Here is an 18784-nt window from a genome sequence, read left to right as displayed (position 1 = left end):
TGTCTTTGGTAGTTTTGGTGTATTTTTTTTTTTTAAAGGTTGAGCCAGCATTAAGAAGTGTATATATCGTAAAAACTTGAATGCAAGTAATGCAAATATTTATACACTATTCTGAAAGTTTAAGTTACACAGAGAACTGAACTTGCAGTTCAATCTTCAAATGTTGTATTTTAATACACTATACAGTATCTTAACACCAAATACAACCTTTAGTGAAAATATTTGTAGTTTAAATGGATTTAATAGCAAAACTTGAAGCTTGTTAGTTATAAAGTGATAGACAAACTTAACTTCATGTGGTGTGTAATACGTATCTCAATTTATACAGCTTTTTAATCACATTCTTGCAGAATCCCATAAGATAAAGAATGCAAGCGTCTGCTCCGACTCTGTGCATTGACACTGATTAGTTAGAATTAATGAATCCTTGGGAAGAATTCCACAGAAATGGTGTTTCCACTACCATTTCCAGAGAAGTCTGGAATTACTTTCAGTGTTTGCTAAATCCTATTGCAGTGAGCAACCACCAAAGATGTGCACAGGCAGCTAAAATAGAAAAGGAATATAAACCCCAGTATTTACATCTGTTAACAAAAATAACTTGGTTTTTAGAATGTACAGCTAACTTACTAGAAAATAACTTTTTAGAAAGCACAAGCAAATGAAAACAGGTTTAGAATAACATCTTTTCAATTTTTTTTACTAGAGATTTTTTTATATGTCTGATTCATTAAGTTTATAATATTGCTTTATAATACTGTAATATTAAGTTTATAAGACCTTGCTATTTGTTTTCTGCCACTGATGATAAAGCTGGATCTTTTATAGCAGAGGTAACATTCAGTTCTTCACACTCATTCCATTTTATTAACTCAGTACCTATCAGGTCATTTTTAAAATTCCCATAAAGAAGAATATGAAAAACATTAGTTAACCAACTGTGACATTGCTTTAAAATTGTGTTACCACTTTAAAAAAAGGAAGAATTAGTTTTTATTTTACATATTGTCTGAGATCACAATTTTATTTTTTCATGCTGTAATGTGCAGATTAAAAATACTCTTGAGCAATCTTGCGTAACTTATAAATTGTTTCTCCATCTGAAGTTGGAAGATGCCTCATGTACTGTTAAGAAAAAAAAGACCAAATTAGTCACAAGCTAACACTTAGATGCTATATATAAACACTAGACTATCTCAAACTTAACCTGTACATGCATATGTATGTCTACACATGTAATTTTTTTATTAAAACTATTGGAACACTTTCCTTCAGGCCAGTTTTAATGGAAGGTGATAAACATTAACTGTTTCACAATGTAACCTAGCAATATAAAGAATGATTACTAAAAAAGGGTTTAATAATCCTGTAGTTAAAGCTCAGAATATTAAAATTTCTAGATACTAAGAAATTTGAGTTAGAGTACTTGTCGCATTTTCTGAAATATATGAACTTCAGAGAAAAAAAATCTGTGCTGCTGAATTAAGAACAGTCAAATTGTTTTTATCTCTTCATCAGCTGTGTTTTAAAAATGTGAAACAATGACGAAGATATTTATATCCAAACAAGGGAGAAAGCTTATATGCGCATATTGTGCCATGCTCCTGTACACAAGACATTATTTTTCTGTTGCAAGTGGGAAAAATCAAATCTGTAAAGGCAGTATCACACCTAATTGAAGTTATGAAACTTATGTACCACCATAAACTGCAATCCCTAGAATGAAGTGGTGAATTAATGACTGCAGCAGACAGCATATGGCCAAAATTTGCATTGAGTAACTCTCTTGTAAGGTTGTAATATGCCTGTCACATTCATTATCGATACTGACAACATGTTTCTTTGGAAAAATACTTTGTGAAAATTAAGCAGGGAGCATTATGACTGCAACTCAAGTCTTCCATAATGAGAACAAAACTTGAAATACTGCAACTCAGACTATGTGGAAAGGACATCAATCATATCAAAACTAAATGAACAAGTACCACGACTACTCAAGCACTTGTATGCTACATGCTCAGAACTAACAGAATCAATTTTATTTAACAGATGTCCTTAATCTGAACTGAAAAATGGACAAAGGTCACATGATGTTAAGTGTTTATCACAGATCTGGATCTAAGCTTGCACTTAAAAATTTAGCAACTGTTTCCACACTGCAGAGATCAGCACAGAAAAACCCCAAGTGTACTGATGAGGTTGCTTTCTTCTCCGTGAGCACAAATTGAAGATTAAAAACCAAACCAAACCAAAAAACTTTAAGGGGCACTTCTTGTGCTTCGTGGACATTTAAGATGCACACACAGAGTCTTTTGTAGGTAAGACTGCAAGTCTACCTTTTGAAGAGAAAGTTAATTTATCCACTACTTCATCTAAACAGAAAATGCTGTTGCTTGAGTTACTTTGGCAGTCAAGGGAAGGGACAAATAGTCAACAGCATCTGAGACCCCAGAGGAATCTTGTGGAGCCAAACTGGAGAAATGTGTAGATCAATAATATATGTTAATAACCAAGAACTGAGATCACATTTAAAAGCTGGTGCAGTAAGCATCACACTGGTAAGCTTCCATGGCATTCTGCAAAATATATGCTTAAAGACATCATTTTCCGAACTTCAGTAATGACTGTATTCATGTGACTCTAGTCTATTTTCTTTGAAGGAAAAGCAGGTCATTATTATTACAAAAATTAAGTCTCAATTGTTCAAACAATTAGTACCTAGCAGCTGATTTATCATTAGATAAACAGAAGGTCTAAGTTGGAAAACATACACTTATTTCATGTTGTTATTCAGGTGGGTAAATGCTGAAAATTTGAAACAGTTGTAAATATTTGTGTAATTTTTACTTGTAAGTAGACAGTCTGGGTGCAGTTACATAATGTACAGAAAGTATTTTCTTTAGCTGCTGGCTGAATAACATTTCCACATGCACATGCAATTACAGAAATAGAATACCTCACCTTGTTCACTAAAAGTAAAGGCACAAAGTAAAAACAGTAAACTAAATACAGTTGCTCTACTTAAGTATTGTACTAATCAGAAATTGTAAAAATTTACACCGAGTGATTTTAACCATCTCTAGAACACATACATACAACAATGTGCATTTACGAAAGGCAGAAATGTAAAGTGTAATCCCATAAAACACTATGTACATGCATATTTAGGTATGAATTTCAGAAAATACACGAAGGTATAAACACTAGCATTAGGAATGTATTCCATGGTATGTTTTAAATAAAAATTTAAAGGTATATGCATTGCAGTAATGTGTGGTCTAAGCATGTCACAAATATTTTATAAAGTATTTTCTAAAAGTTTGGAAATACTGTATAACCATAGGCTTTTTGTATATAATTCTGCTTCAAATTGTCCAAAGGACAGCTACTGCAACTAACTGCAGGTTTTTGGGTTTTTTTGTTTGTTTGTTTGGTTGTTTTTTTTTTTCCCCAGGAAATAATGCATTAAAATATAATGAGAAACAGTACATAGAAAATCAAAATGAAAATGACCTTCCTTCTACCCCTCTATCCACAACTTACACACTTTGCCTTCTTTTTCCAACTTCTTCAAGTGGACTAGGAGGTTATTTTCTGCTGCTGGAAGTAAATTTTCAGGGATATCCTAAAGGAAACACAAATACACATTTTGTATTTGTTTAAATATCTCCCAATTATTTTCAATATACAGAATTCATGGTTTATTAACATAGATTTTCCTCTTCTGAATTGCTCTGTTGAACATTCAGTTAGTTATATAATAACAACAAACTGAAATGAGTAAATCAATTTTACACCAGCTAAACTAGTAGCCTAATAACACATTTTTGTTTTCATTGCTTATTTTTTGCATTATCCATTTGTATTACGCAAACTTTGGCCAACACTAAGACGACTGTGCTTTTCTGAGCTTGGTCTGCACTGGGTTGTCAGTGTAGCTGAGCATTTTTAAAGACAAATTTGAAGATGCATTTCTGCACAGATACCCATCACTTCTATTCCATGACAATATTTGCATAGGTTTAAATATCTTTTAACAGTCAGTATCTGTAAATGAGTAAACAATTTAAAAATACGACAGCTTCAGGAGGACGAAATGTCTCTTAAAATTTTCCAATGCTTATTAGGTAAAAACCAATAGCATTTCTCAAAATCCCTCTCTCCAGGTCTATCATCCTAAAAGTAAAGCCTTCTTTTTGAAAATGAAAAAGTTCTTCTCCCAATGACAAGTCTGGCAGAAAAATTCACTAGAAAACTAGTTCAATAAATTGTGAATCTTTAAAAAGCTTTGAAAGATTACTTTTTTTTTTCATAATATGAAAGCTTTAGTAGTACTGAAAAATTCTTATCATATAGTGACAGGACAAGTGGTTTGGGATTTACATGAACATGTGAATGGCTGTATACTTAAAAACTGTAATTGTTCAGGCAGGAAAACTGCAGGAGCTAAACAGCCACAGGTAATGGTACATCAGCATTGCAAAATGTTCAATGTGACGTAGCCATTCTTTTGGAAACTAGAGATCAGCACAACCGTGAAAAATGAGTTGTGAAGCTGTTACAGACCTGTTCACAAACCACAGCCACTGGTAACTTTGACATCTTCCTCTGAAGCAAATGCTGCATCTCTTTTATCTCTACTTGCTAGGAGGGGTAACCCTCATACCACATGTACAAATTACCAAGGTTACATGAAGAACGATGAAGTAGCGAAGAAGTACACTTACGCCTGTCTAATAACACACGCAAGCTACCCAACTTCTGAGCGCAATATCCACCTCTGTGGAACTGCAGTTCACTTGTTCCTGATTTATAAGTCTGCAGGAGGGTGCTAGAAGTTTTAACCCATCTTTCAGGAGACTCCATACACACTTTGACAAATCAACAATTAACAGTCATCTCATACTTATCACTTAGAACCAAGCACTACAACTTTATTTTTGCTTGGCCCTATGAAACTGTGCTTAGGACCATCTAGATAGTGAAATAAAGTTTGTAAGAATCACCTGGGCCCCACTCCAATGAAGTGCTTAAACAATACAATTTAAATGCACAGTCATATATGAATTCTGAACAAGCAGAATTTTTTTTTCCTCTTTTAAAAAGCCACCATGGTCTTCACTCAAATACTTAAACTGTTACATACAATTTTATGAACATAACCTCAATTTTCTTTAGTTTGATCTAAGAACTTTTAATCAACAGTTACCTTGTATACTAGCTTTACAAGCTCCGAGGATGTATATGATTTTCCAGCATTCGTCTGGAAAACATTTAGAATTTGCTGTTCACGTGCAGTTCGGTGAGAAATGTAGCCTTGGATTCTAGTATTTGCATCACGTACTACTGGGCCATGACCTAAATCAAAACAGATGTACCAGAGCACTATTACTTAAATTTGAAATTAAGTATGCTGTTGAATAATTGAATCATTCTTATATAAACTCTGGTAGACTTAAAAGTCATAAGAAAGGAGTAGCACCTGTATGTACCACCCTGTCAGAGTATCCTTGATGTTAAATTGTAGGATGCTCTTTGCATGTTTTTTGGTTGGTTGCAGGTTTTTGTGGTTTGGTTTGGGTTGGGGTTCTTCTTGCGCATGAATAGGCCAAAATTAAGTTTGCATGTCTGCATCACAGTCTGCAATTAAAAAGCATTAAGATGGAAAGGAAGAATTATGATCTGAGACGTCTGAATGGGGAAAGGGAATACTTCAGATGGAATAAGGAAAGCAAGGGAAGACTGCTTTAGGCCATTAAAAAATGGAAAAGAGTTCACTGCTGAACGGATTTTAAAGATGAGATTCAGATTATTACCTCTATCTGCCTGTCTCACTCTCCCCAAAGGATATTGATACCTATGATTTAAACCGATATTGGTCTTTGAACAGTAGTAGCGGAGGCAAAGGACACATGTAGTACTGTCCTGTTGTGGGGCTATCTAGCAAACACAGGTGAGGGAAGTAACATCTTTAGTTGTGACAGACATACTGTACTTTATTCCCTTAAGAACATGTTTTCATAAATACGATCAAAAAAATTAATAGAGACAAATCAGCGAGCCAACTGGAATGTGTCAGGGCAGGAATAAGCAATGCACAAGGAAGGTTATATGTAGATCATTTTATGTCTGGCTGGTTAATAAACAAAATACGTTTTTTTTCTGGACTTAGTGTGGCAGATCAGAAATGTTCAACTTACTGAAAGGTCTTTGAATCAAATCAGAAAAAGGCTTAATTGGTAAAGCACTAATTGTAGAAAAATCAAATGCTGCCTCATGATACACTAAAATGACAGAAGAAATGAAAATATTTTTCAGACATGAGAGTTACATGCATAGAAATTAAACTTAATATTTTACCTATAGAGAAATTTACTTGCATGAATATGTCACATGCTTTTTATAGCAAGGTTTCCTGTCTCTTTGCCTGTATACCTCACCTGAAGTAACAGCAGCAACTTCCAGCTCTGCCAGTCTAAACTCCAAGTAATTTATAAAATTAGTAGAACAGAAACTACTGTAAAAAAGCCTAGCTTTCTTTTAGAAGTTATGGAGTATAATCCAAATCAGACAGTTTCTTTTGAGGTTCTCTGACTATTTTAAAAAAAATCATCATATTCTTGACTTGTGCTTTTGGGTTAACTGACTAAATGCGTTTTTAGTTTTAAGGCTTTTTAAATTAGAGCTTATTTTGCCTGAGGACAGGCAACTTATAAAAAAGAGCAACTGATTTTTCACGATTTGAATATCTGTGAAATAAAAAAATGTCAAAAGAATCTATCCTTCAGCAAGTCAAAATATTTATGCATATCTCTACTTACACACTCACTTCAGCAGATTTGAAATTACTAAATATAGATTGACGCTTGCCTTGTGTAAAGACAGTATTATAAATAAAAGATATGTAACATGTAAATATGAAACCATACTGTCATATACACATATATTTAATGATTTCAAATATATTTAATCTGAAGCTATTGGTCCTTACAAAATAAATTACAAATATAACAGTATCTCTAGTAAATATGTTTCCACTTATAAAAACAAAAGTTTAAATTTAGAAAAAACACATTAAGATACACAGAGCAGAGACTGTAATGGTAACCGTCCATTCTCTTGCATTATCTAATGACAAAAGTCACACTAAAGTATTCAAAATTAAGGCCCACACATGGAATCACAAGGCAGTCTTAAAACCTGTCTCTGCTCTTCCAAGTGATTTAATTGACTCAGACTACAAGACCAATGTCAGTACCTGGAGTGGAACCCACATTTTGCAAAGTTAAAGGCATTTCATATCCATTACATCATCTGATCCATAGCCATTGTGTATGCATATACATACATTAAAATGATGTCAGAAACCTTGGGACTAAATCCAGATGCGGACCTTTCCCATCCATAATTTTTCAGGGACAGCAACACACTTAACTTCACCAATAAATAAATTAGTATCTGCATAAATGTAAAGTGTTTCTGAGCACATGAAATAGATCTTTCAAAACATGACCCTCTTTCCAGTAATTTAGACTTTGTATCAGACAGCTTCATATTACTGCAGACCTCTGTACAGCCCAGATGATCAGGAACAGTTTTGATTCTCGTAACACCCTGTGAAGTAATATAGATTTTCCTACTTTACAGTAAATTAACGCACAAAGGATAAAATTGAAGAAAATAATTGGCTCATGAAATCTTGCAGAGATTCCTAACTCCAGTACCATTTTTTTCTGTATTATCAAGGATCATCGTTTATTATTACAGGATGGGGAGCCCTCTGCTGACGAAAATGCCCTTTTCTGGTCCCAAGGATTCTCATCAACTATCGGCTGCAAATAGATTGTCATGAGTATTGTGCCTGAAATAATTTCCACATTAAATGAAAAAAGAAATGTGGAAGGGGAAGAATTAGCAGAATTCAGCTACTCACACCTAGCCAGCAGTCAGCTTGTTACAAAAATTCTTGCTCCCTGTCTAATTCTGAGGCTGCAATGTGAGTGCTAAAGCATGGATGGGAAACAGAGAAACAGTTCAAGAATTAGGAAGACCTAAAACTGCAATAAAGTCAAAGTACTGAGCTTATATAGAATTTATTGGTAAAGCAAACTACCTTCTGCTATAGTTACCATTTTACTGTAGTACATACCAATAGTATAAATGATTGTTCTGATTGGGCAATAGTTATCTTTGACACAATTGCACATACATTTTGTGATGCATGGATAAAAAAAGAAAGTTGGTTCCAAATCATCTCAATACATAGCTACTCATCATTGAAAATGCGTAATACCCAACTGGCTTCCTAATTGCAAGTACAGCATGAACATACTTAGAACGGAGTAGCAAACAGTTACAGATAAATGGCACAAATATTCAACCTTGGTGAATATGTAATCTAGATAAATAATGATTAAGGAGAGAGTGAAATACAACAGATAAAATTGATAAACCTGATAGAATTTGGAATATATAGGGTTTTGGAAGGCAGAAATTCAATCAGAGGAACAGACCGTGTTTTGTAGGTATGTAAGCAAGAAAGTAGAACAGTTGATTGATCAATAGACTGAGATTCTGGAAGCTAAAATATTCTTAGTTTTACCAGTAGTTAAGTCAATAACTATGAGCAAGTCACTATTTCCCTCCACATCCATGGAATATCTATAATGATATTTTCTTACACAGCATTTTAACGCTTACATCTTAAAGCACTTAAAGAACACCTACTTCAAAAGAAGCATATTTTAAGAATGAACACAAAAGAGATTTGGTAATGCAGGCTAAACATAGATGGTTAATGGAGGAAGACAGAACTGAGAATGCAGACACCGTTGCTCAGATTGACAAGTTGAAGAAGATGAAACAGAAAAAGTCAGAAAAAATCCTGAGATGTAGCTCTGAAAAAGCAAATGAGCTTAAACCTTAGTTACATAACTAATTCTTAAAATCCAGTCGTGTCAAATAGACACATGGTTTATATGAAAAGTAAATGCATTCCCAAGGTTTGGGAGAGGTAGAGGAAAAAAATTAAAGCAAAGTCATAGACTGAATGACTCGGCAACTTTCAGAACATGATGTTGGCCTCTTGGCTTTTGTTCAAATTTAAGCTAAGTCATTAACTAAGACAACCATTTGACAGTTCTGCAGCTTCCCAAGATGAATTTGTGATTAATCTGTGCTGCAAAGGACAGATACCTCTCTCAAAAAACATTACTAGGTTACTCACACTGGCAGTGTATGTGGGGCTGCAAAGGACCAAAAGAACAACTATTATTTTTTCTTCCAGGGTAACATTAAGGCGCATGGATAGAGTAATATAAGAAAACCAAATTTGCTTATGATTCCAACAGTGAAAGAGTCTGGCCTCTGTAGGCTTTGGGCACAGAAGCACAAGATTCACCCTCAAATGGAGAAATCTCAGGAAGGAAAGATATAACTGAAAAATTTTCAAGTCTTGCAAACCACCATGCTATAAATTCATCTTAGCTTAGCAGTGGACATATATTAAGTAACAAACTTGAACTCTTACATTAGTAATGGTGTTTGATTGTATTAAGAGTTCTCAAATTCTTAGAGGTATTTAAAAATTATATAGTAAAACAGAACAGTTAAGAATAGAAACACTTACCTGGATATATTAAATCTAGTTTCATTTGTAACAACCTTTTCAGAGTTTTCATATAATCATACAGGTCTTCAATTACTGTTGTTCCTTCCCCTAAAATACAGTCACCAGAAAACACAGCATTTTCTTCTTCTAGATGTAAAGCCATATGATCATCAGTGTGTCCAGGTGTATATAAAACTCTGTTTAAAGAAAAACAACAAAAAAGCGTAAGTTTTTCATACAGCATATATGCTTCATTTTCAGAAGCTAGGAACAAAGAATGATAAAAATCACTTAGAAAGTAGCTCACAAGAACCAGAAGAAAATAGACAAAAAAGGCTGAAACCTTGACATAAACAGGGTATCACTTTATCTAATCCCAGCTGATTTTCTTATACCGCGTAGAGAACACAGATCATCATCTCTAACATGCTTTTACTTAGATGACACATCATAATAGAAGTGCATTAAGGGAGCTGGCTAGTCATGTAGAACTTGTGTTATAGAGGGCTTTACTCTGAAGCTTTAAAAAAGAAAAATTGACATGTTATTTCCAGATTGAAATGCATGAAGTTCTTGACATACACCTTGCGCTTAGCAAAAAAGGGTAAGGATGATGTTGCCAATTCTTTTGGAAATTATAAGCTTCTGGACCCAACCCAGATAAAGTTCTGTCTCCTGAAATTTATTTTTCCCTGAAAGCCCCATGACACAGTGGAGTGGAGCTGTCAAATACAACAAGGATTCATGGTCTTTTAGCTGTTCTATATGCAGGTCATTAAACATCTGAATGGTAAGGATTTAGCACCCCACAGCTTGAATGAGTATTGCATTAGAATGCAGCAAAGGGTGAATGGACAGTTGATATGTCTATAGTAACCTGAGATGCTAAGGAGCTGCACTGCAGTGTCATTTCACTACAGTTTTTGAAAGGCAGAAGGCCTCATTCTGAGGCTGATTCAAACAGTAACACAACTCAGACCAGCATCACTGCTGAAATTCATCAGAATCTTCTTATTAATGGCAGATGCATCAAAGCAGTGATCACGAACTGGCAGAGCTGGTGCCAATCACCATGTACAGGCCAATGTACTGCACTCAGCCATGTCACTGCAGGGCTGGGAGGCCAGAAGCACAGCACCATCTGATGCAATGACTTCCAGCTCCTACTGAATATTGAGTTCAGCAGAAAGCAGGTCAGCCATCGTCCTGTGGAGGCAACATAAAAATCAAGTTGATGGGTTGCATCTTGCCTTTGTAGGAAGTGGTATCCTCCAGTTCTTGATGAAACTTTATCAGAAAGCTTAACCACTAACATGGAAAAACAAAGGAAAAAGAACCCAACACTGCCTGGCACACCTTGAAAACGTGAAGGTTGCTAACTAAAATTTAACATGCAGATACTGCTGTTTCGGAACCAGTGGTGGATCTAAGAGTATCCTTTAAGTGCTTACTGAATTAACTAGGTGAGAATACCTGCTTTTAACCAAGCATAAAGTTTGGCTGCATTACCCCAAACTTCAAAATGTGCCACCCCTATCTTACTTGGATTCAAATTTAACAAGTTGTTTTCCATCTCTAAATTGCTTTTGTCCAAACATGGGCTACTTAGGGTAGTGATAGGTCTTCAATATTCAATATAACAGTCTCCATGTTTTCTTTTTTTTTTACACTAACAAAATAAAATGCTTTTGGTCAAATACATTCTTTATTTTTACATTTTTTCTTCCAGTCAGCCATCTGGCACATTCTACAAGTGGGATATAATTCACATTGAAGCTGAGGAGAAAAAGCAGAATTTGTCCTTAGAAGAGTAATGCTTTGTTAACGAATGAACTCTGGAAACAGAATGGTCAGATCTTTTTAGTGTGTGCGTGCGTGTTTGAGGCAGGGTGGCTTTCTGCTTCAGACTCATTCAAGCTGGCAAGACAGGCAATATGCCCTCTGGGAAGAAAACCCCCAAATTGGCACCCTACAAGAACCTGACAGGTTAAAGATTTAAAATTTAACATTTTAAGTATTAAATGTTTTAGTGTCTCCTTGGGAAATATTTTTAAAGTAAAAAGAAAGTCATGCTAAATAATCCATCCAGACTACCATAAACTTCCCCCAAAGTGTCATTTTTAATAGTAATTACTTAGATAAGAGTAATGAGAAAGAATGTCAAATCCTATTTGGTTTCCCAGAGGAAATATTTTTCCAGGGAAATATTCTTAATTTCTCTGCTGAGGCCAAAAACCAAAGGCTAATTCCTGATAATCCTCATTCATAAAACAATTTCTTCATATAAACGTAACCTGCTGGATCATGATAGCAAGTCTTACATGCGTAAGTGTTGAAAAGATTAGATGTATGGATTGCCAATCATTAGAAGTTAGGGTACATATATGTGCCAGAATTCTGAAGAAAAAAAGTGATTCAGCAAACTTGCAGAAATTGGTCTTTACCTGAGTGTGGCTCCTTCTGTCTGTATCACATCTCCCTCTTTAAGATAAAAATATTCACGTCCTCCTTCTATTGTTTCTTCACGATGAGGGACACGAGGAAGCTTACAGACGCGATATTCAGAGTCTATTTAAAGAAAGCAAAGAAAACAATGTTTTGAATTTGTCACTAACAAAGCTAATTCCACAGAAAGGCTACTTTTTGAACAAGTACTATTAATTATTACACAGTATGAATACAAAACTAGACACAAGAAATTCTGTACAGTAACTTTATGTTTATAAAGCAACTTTATTCCAGAGCCACAAACACTGAATAGTGAAAGCAACTGAACCTGAATACCGTACTCTGTACCAGCAGTAGTTTTGAAGACAAAAAAAGTACAAGTGAATTAATAACACCAGCAATTATTATATTTTACAAATGTTCCTTCTTGACTCATCAAGAGCCAAACCCCCCAAGTTTCTACAACACCACTAGGATTTCTGCGCTCAAGTTCTGCATGATGATTCATAGAAGTACCATTCAACATTTGCCTAACACTGGATGGAGGCTTTTTACCTGCAGCTTCCCTCAGCACCTATCATTCCAAACCGTGCATGAACTGTGAATGCCTGGGCTGAACAGCTATGGATAGCAACCTAGAAAGGTATTTATATCCCTTGCTAGTCTTTACAGCCATGCTCATGGGTTGACAAGACCAAAACTCTCACAGACACCAATGTTGTTTTCAGTAGTGCCCAGGCTTCTTTGCATATAAGCACCTGGCAACTTTACAAAATTTGATAAAGCCTGTGACAAAGTTTGTGATGAAGTCCAACGACACTAAGAACCACGTTACCCATACTGCTTATTCTCTTCCCAGATACTAAAGCAGAAATGTCCCTTACTGTTTATCAACATGAAATACACATTTTTAGATCAGAATTTACCTGCAGACTGCCCTACCCTCTTTCCCCTCATGATATGAGGCCTACGAATTTGTCACCAATTACTAATGGTCTGTGTAAGGAATCTCAAAGTTATGCATGTTTCTTTTTCAGAGATTAAATTATTTATTGTTTTTACACAAGTGAAAATAATGGTCAATTTGTCATTACTGTCAATGTAGAAAGGAAGGAGTTTCAAGTTTTTCTCAAATCTCTTAATATCATGTAAACTGCTGATGGTAATTCAGGTTCTTATTAATCACACATAAGAAAAACTGACTATGAAGATATGCACAGGTACTGAAGAAAAACTATAGTCTACAACTACAATATCAAGATTATTTGTTGCTCTCATTCTATGCACTGTAACAGTATCATGAAATTACATGTAGTTTATATGGAGGTTGCAAAAGAATAATCCAGCTGATTTGCATAGAAGCACTCTGTAAAAGTTTTTTCTTGCCACATATGTAACATTTTCAACAATATCTGAAATCTCTGGCCTACCATTAGGGATGTTTTTGCAGATATCAGGTATTCCACCACTATGATCATAATGCCAGTGAGTCACTAAAATGTCTTGAATTGAGACGCTGAACTCCGACAGTGCCTGCTTTAAACAGCCAATATATTCAGGAGTAGCTGGCTCCCCAGTGTCAATAAGGACTCTTCTACACATGGACGAAAAAAAACCAACAAACAACAGTGAGAGAGTTTAGAGTGCTCATGTGACAGTTAAAGAGCGCTAAAGAACCCAGCATTGCACAGGAATGTGGCAGTAATGGACGCCATCTCTTTCCCTCGGTGATACTCTACCCCCGAGGCATAACAATTTACAAAGAAGGATAAATAATAAATTTAGCACACACATTTTCAACTCGCGGACACGTCGCGGGAACCAGCGTTTAGCCCCGCCGGGGAGCTGCGAGGCCCGAGGCAAGGCCCCCACCCGCTTCCCTCACGGAATGCCGCGCCTCAGCCCATCAGTCGCCCGGCCGAGGCACACACCCCGCCCGCCCAAGCCGCCTCCGGGCGCCGGTCCCGAAAACCTAATGCTGTACTTTATTATTATTTTTTTTCCCCTCCTCTTTTTTTACCCAACTAAGGGACTTCGGAACAGCCCGGTGTCCGCCTCTCGAGCCGGAGGCAGCGCCCAGGCCCCCTCCCCCGCCGCCGAGCAGGGTCGTTACCTGGGCCCGGTGCCCACCAGGTAGGTGTTGGTGCCCTGCAGCGTCATGGGCCCCGGGTTGCAGCCCAGTACCCGCACCACCCGCGACGAGAGCCGCTCGATGCGCGGCAGTAGCGACGCCATCGCTGCAGCGGCACCCCGCAAACTCCCGGCTCGGCTCGGCTCGGCTCGGCTCCGCTCCCCTCGCACCACCACGGCCACCGACGGGCGGCGGCGGAAGCCGCTATTCGCCCTGCCCCGCCCCCCGGCGCCGGCCGCGAGGCTTTCCGCCCGGTTGTGAGGCGAACTGCCGCCCTCAGTGAGGCGGCTCCTCCCGGCCCGCGGCCACCGTTTTCGCTTAAAGGAACACGGCGGGTTTTCGCTTAAAACTCGGCCTCTCGGAACAAACGCTGCGGTAATTCAGTGGAGTAAAGGCGATGTTGTCCTTCGACGGGTCGGTGCCTCGCTGCTGCCCAGGGAGAGGCAGGTCCTGCTCTGCTGGCTTCTTCCTAAAGCCGGGAGGAATTTGCTGTAGCTACAGCTGCATCGTCTGTCTATTCTGAGAACATGCCCACTTAGAGCGTATGTAAGAGCTGTATGCGCTCCTGTATGGCATATAGGAGCTATCTAGGATTCGGCATTTTTAAGAGAATTGGGGAGCTACTGGAGAGTGTCCAGCGAAGGGCCACTAAAGTGATGAAGGGACTGAAGCATCTCTTCTGTGAGGAGAGGCGGAGTGAGCTGGGACTGTTCGGCCTGCAGAAGAGAAGGCTCAGGGGGTCTTATCAATGTTTTTAAATACCTGAAGGGAGGATGCAAAGAGGACAGAGCCAGGCTCTTTCCAGTGGTGCCCAGTGACAGGACCAGGGACAATGGGCACAAGCTGAAGCACAGGAGGTTCCCTCTGAACATCAGGAAACACTTTTCCCTGTGAGAGTGACCGAGCACTGGCACAGGTTGCCCAGAGAGGCTGTGGAGTCTCCATCCTTGGAGATACTCAAAAGCCATCTGGACACAGTCCTGGGCAGCCTGCTCTAGGTGGCCCTGCTTGAGCAGGGGGTTGGACCAGATGACCTCCAGAGGTCCCTTCCAACCTCAGCCATCCTGTGATTCTGTGAAATTTTGCCACTGTCATCCAAGTAGTAATACCGTGTTTGCGAACAGCATTCATTCTAGAGCCTGCAAGGTGCTGAAATTCACCTGTTTGGCTTTGCAGTGTCCCCTCTGAAATGCTTGGTTAGTTGCCTTTCAACTGGCATTGTTAGAGAAATTAGAGCAGACTTGTTCTTTCCTTAAAGTACCTGTAAAGGAAGAATAAAGATAACTTAACCTGAAATTAAAGGAAGTAATATTACTGTGGACAACTTTACCAATATTAGAATTTCAAATATTATCTGATTTTTTTATACCTATATAAAATCCTATATATTACCTGTAACAATAAATGTAAATTTATAGGTTGATCATAGCAATACAAAGCACAAAAAAGTGTTTGGTGGTAGCATATTTTTTGCGTAAATGTTTTTTTCATTATGTGAAAATAGAGTTGCAATGCTTATATGTGATCTCAGGCCATTTCTAGGATTCGCGTGGGCAAACAGTTTCCCACTGTCTTCTGAAGGGGGAGAAATCCCCAAACATGATCTTGATATGAAAACTTCCAAAAGACTTGTTAGATACAAACAACTTGGAGTACAGTGTGGAACTGAAAAAAACCAACTTCGTGGCTTCAACAGAACTTTGTAACTTCATGAAACTTCAAAGTTTAAATTTTTTGGTTTGCTGAAACACTAATGTGGCCAAGTAATACATGCAATACATGCCGGGAGATAAGCTATTAAAGGCTTTGACATACTAACAAAGGTCTGCATCTTGCCATGCATGACAAACTGGTGTTCCCCACTCTAACACTACGTCTCTTTCCTCCTTTCCCCATTGCTGGTTCTCAGTTTGCCACAGATCCACCTGATGCGTTTGGCTTCCTGGGCAGCGTGAGGCAGAGGACTGCACGAGGCAGGGAGGCAGCTCTGAGGTAGGCCCTGCTACCTGCCTATCCAAGCTGCACTTGCTAGTGTTGGCTCACAACTCCAGATTTGCAGCTGGCCTCCAAGGTCAGAGAACAAATGGTGCCTTTCAGCTGCCTGGTCAGACAGCAGTGCTGCATCTTCGCTGTGCAGGGACCAACAGCATGCTTGCCTCCAGGCTGCTTCATCAGTGCTCATTTAGGTACAGTTAGTACACTTAAAGTGCTAGCTAACCCTTCAGCTACACAAACACACAAACAGTATGCATTACCTTGCAGTCACCCATTCAGCCAAACAGTTTGCTTTGTGGTGCACAAGAGGCTTGCTGGCAGTACATTGTGCAGGCCTATATTATGCAGCAATTAAAAAAATCTACTCCTGGGCATGGAATTCGATTGCAGCTGTTAATTGCCAGGCATCACAAAAGGCACAGACAGAAACTGCCACATACAGATACTGGCCATCCCTATATTTAGGCCTTCAAGCCGATTTCTTTGATTTATCTCCTAAGTCAAAACTTTACTCATTTGAGATATAAACCCTTTACATTTATTTTTTATTTTCAAGCTCATCAAAGCATGAACTACAGACAACAGAAAGGATGTTTCGGGTCAAATGAAAGAAGCCTTTTTGTGTGCAGGTGTGCTGCTGAAGTAAGCAGGACACCCCTATACACAATATTCCAGTCTCTTCCTATGTCATTTTCCTGTATACTGTTTTATAAGAAACTGTGACTACACCTGAAGTTACCTAATCATGAGGTACCTTATTATGCTGATTTTATAGCACACCTGCATTCATATTTGGTGGTATGTTCAACCCATTTTCAGTCCTTAGATAAAGTTTAGTTGCTGTGTCATTAAAAGAAGGTACTAACTAAGCAAAGGCAAGCTGTGTATTATTTCAGTGGTTTCCTATTTCTAAGAAAATTCTGAAAAGTTAGAGAAGATTTCTGAAATGATTTACCTGAAGCTTTACATGTCATCAGTAACTCAGAAGTAGTAAGGTGCCAGTTATTTTTAACATCACAAGACTCTTTTTTTTTTTTTTTCTAAATTAAGAATTGTTTGGGGAACTGTAGACTTGTTCCCCGGGGAATACTTATTACTACTGTTACTGTCCTGTAGTAAAAGAATGCATTTTCTGTTAGGCAGGAGTTGCGAATCTGTTTCGTCTGTAGGTGGCAGCAGTGGGTGCCTTTGGAGAACGAAGTGCAGGTTCTTATATCTTCATTTCCTGCACAAGCCCATCGGTTTTAAAAGTCTAGTGTTTCTCTTATAATATGGAGGTTAATAGGCACGTAGTGAAAGTCTTGCTATTATACTCTCTAATGTGGTACAAGCAAATATGAGTGTATAGCCTCGAGTTCTTTTGATTCACTGACTGTTTTATGTTGTTAAGACAAAATTTTGAGGGGAAAAATATTCTGAAGCAGGGAATGTTAGACTACCAGTAAAAAAAAAAAAAAAGAAAAGCTGCGTTTCAATAAACCTAAAGTGAGATTGCTTGTGATATACAATGTGATCTTTGATGGAGGATTAATTTTCTACAACTATGAGATACATAAAATGCAGTTTGGTATTTCTGAAAATCCCACAAGGTCACTGTTTGCATTTTTAGTACTCAGTAAACCTTTGAGCACTGGCACTTGGCTTTCTTCCCCATTTTCAGCATAAATGTTGAGTGTAAATGCCTCTCCACTGTGGCTGTATAACAGCCTAATAGATCTAAGCACAAGCATGTAATTCTGTGATAATTCGAGAGAATCAGCTGCACAGTACACAGAAAATTTCTTGAGATACTTATCTTCATAGACATTGGTACGTGAAAGTCTTGTTGAAAGGATTTTTGGCTGGTAGGTTTTTGTGTTATTTTAATACAATTCTAGCTGCTATTTATAAAACATATTTTAAGTAAGATATGCACGTATGTCTTGATACTTGCAGAATTTATCTTTCAGCTTCATTATGTTTTTATGCTTGTTACCTGGTACAGAGATAAGTAAAGAGACCTTAAACCAAAAAGAAGTGAAGCAGATATTGCAGAGGGAACGTAGACCACAAGATTCCTACATTAAGAGGCAGCATTGTGTAGAAAATGTAGAAAGCCAGATCAGCTGATTTGTAGGAAGTGATTAGGGGAGATGATGAAAGGACTGGAGCATCTCTTCTATGAGGAAAGGCTGAGAGAGCTGAGACTGTTTGGCCTGCAGAAGAGAAGGCTCAGGGGGTCTTATCAATGTATTTAAATACCTGAAGGGAGGATGCAAAGAGGACAGAGCCAGGCTGTTTTCAGTGGTGCCCAGTGACAGGACCAGAGGCAATGGGCACAAACTGAAACACAGGAGGTTCCCTCTGAACATCAGGAAACACTTTTCCCTGTGAGGGTGACCGAGCACTGGCACAGGTTGCCCAGGGAGGCTGTGGAGTCTCCATCCTTGGGGATACTCAAAGTCATCTGGACACAGTCCTGGGCAGCCTGCTCTGGGTGGCCCTGCTTGAGCAGGGGGTTGGACCAGATGACCTCCAGAGGTCCCTTCCAACCTCAGCTGTTCTGTGACTGTGAGATTCTCCTAAAAATCTGTATGTTAATGCTGCTCAGAGCATAAATA

At 38.0% G+C, this 18784-nt stretch overlaps 1 protein-coding gene across 1 annotated transcript; it reads right to left on the bottom strand.

Moving 5' to 3' along the window:
• Positions 1-943: 943 nt before the first annotated feature.
• Positions 944-14359, bottom strand: LACTB2 (lactamase, beta 2). Its single transcript, XM_010575892.1, has 7 exons — positions 14172-14359; positions 13489-13652; positions 12055-12178; positions 9629-9807; positions 5210-5358; positions 3544-3625; positions 944-1125 (listed from the first exon to the last, which is right to left on the bottom strand). Exons 1-7 carry the CDS (start codon positions 14291-14293, stop codon positions 1082-1084), a joined length of 864 nt encoding a protein of 287 aa, XP_010574194.1. The 5' UTR covers positions 14294-14359; the 3' UTR covers positions 944-1081.
• Positions 14360-18784: the final 4425 nt, after the last annotated feature.

The sequence above is a fragment of the Haliaeetus leucocephalus genome, unplaced genomic scaffold (assembly GCF_000737465.1).
Source record: "Haliaeetus leucocephalus isolate CR32 unplaced genomic scaffold, Haliaeetus_leucocephalus-4.0 Scaffold506, whole genome shotgun sequence".
Classification (NCBI taxonomy): domain Eukaryota; kingdom Metazoa; phylum Chordata; class Aves; order Accipitriformes; family Accipitridae; genus Haliaeetus; species Haliaeetus leucocephalus.
This window is presented reverse-complemented; position numbering and strand designations above follow the sequence as displayed.

Excerpts from the sequence above, each read along its gene's own strand:
- LACTB2 (XM_010575892.1), bottom strand. The coding sequence starts at position 14,293 with ATGGCGTCGCTACTGCCGCGCATCGAGCGGCTCTCGTCGCGGGTGGTG. Across the intron at positions 13,653-14,171 it reads CTGGTGGGCACCGGGCCCAG|AAGAGTCCTTATTGACACTG; the intron begins GTAACGACCCTG and ends GTCCATGTGTAG. Across the intron at positions 5,359-9,628 it reads ACTAGATTTAATATATCCAG|GTCATGGCCCAGTAGTACGT; the intron begins GTAAGTGTTTCT and ends GTTTTGATTTAG.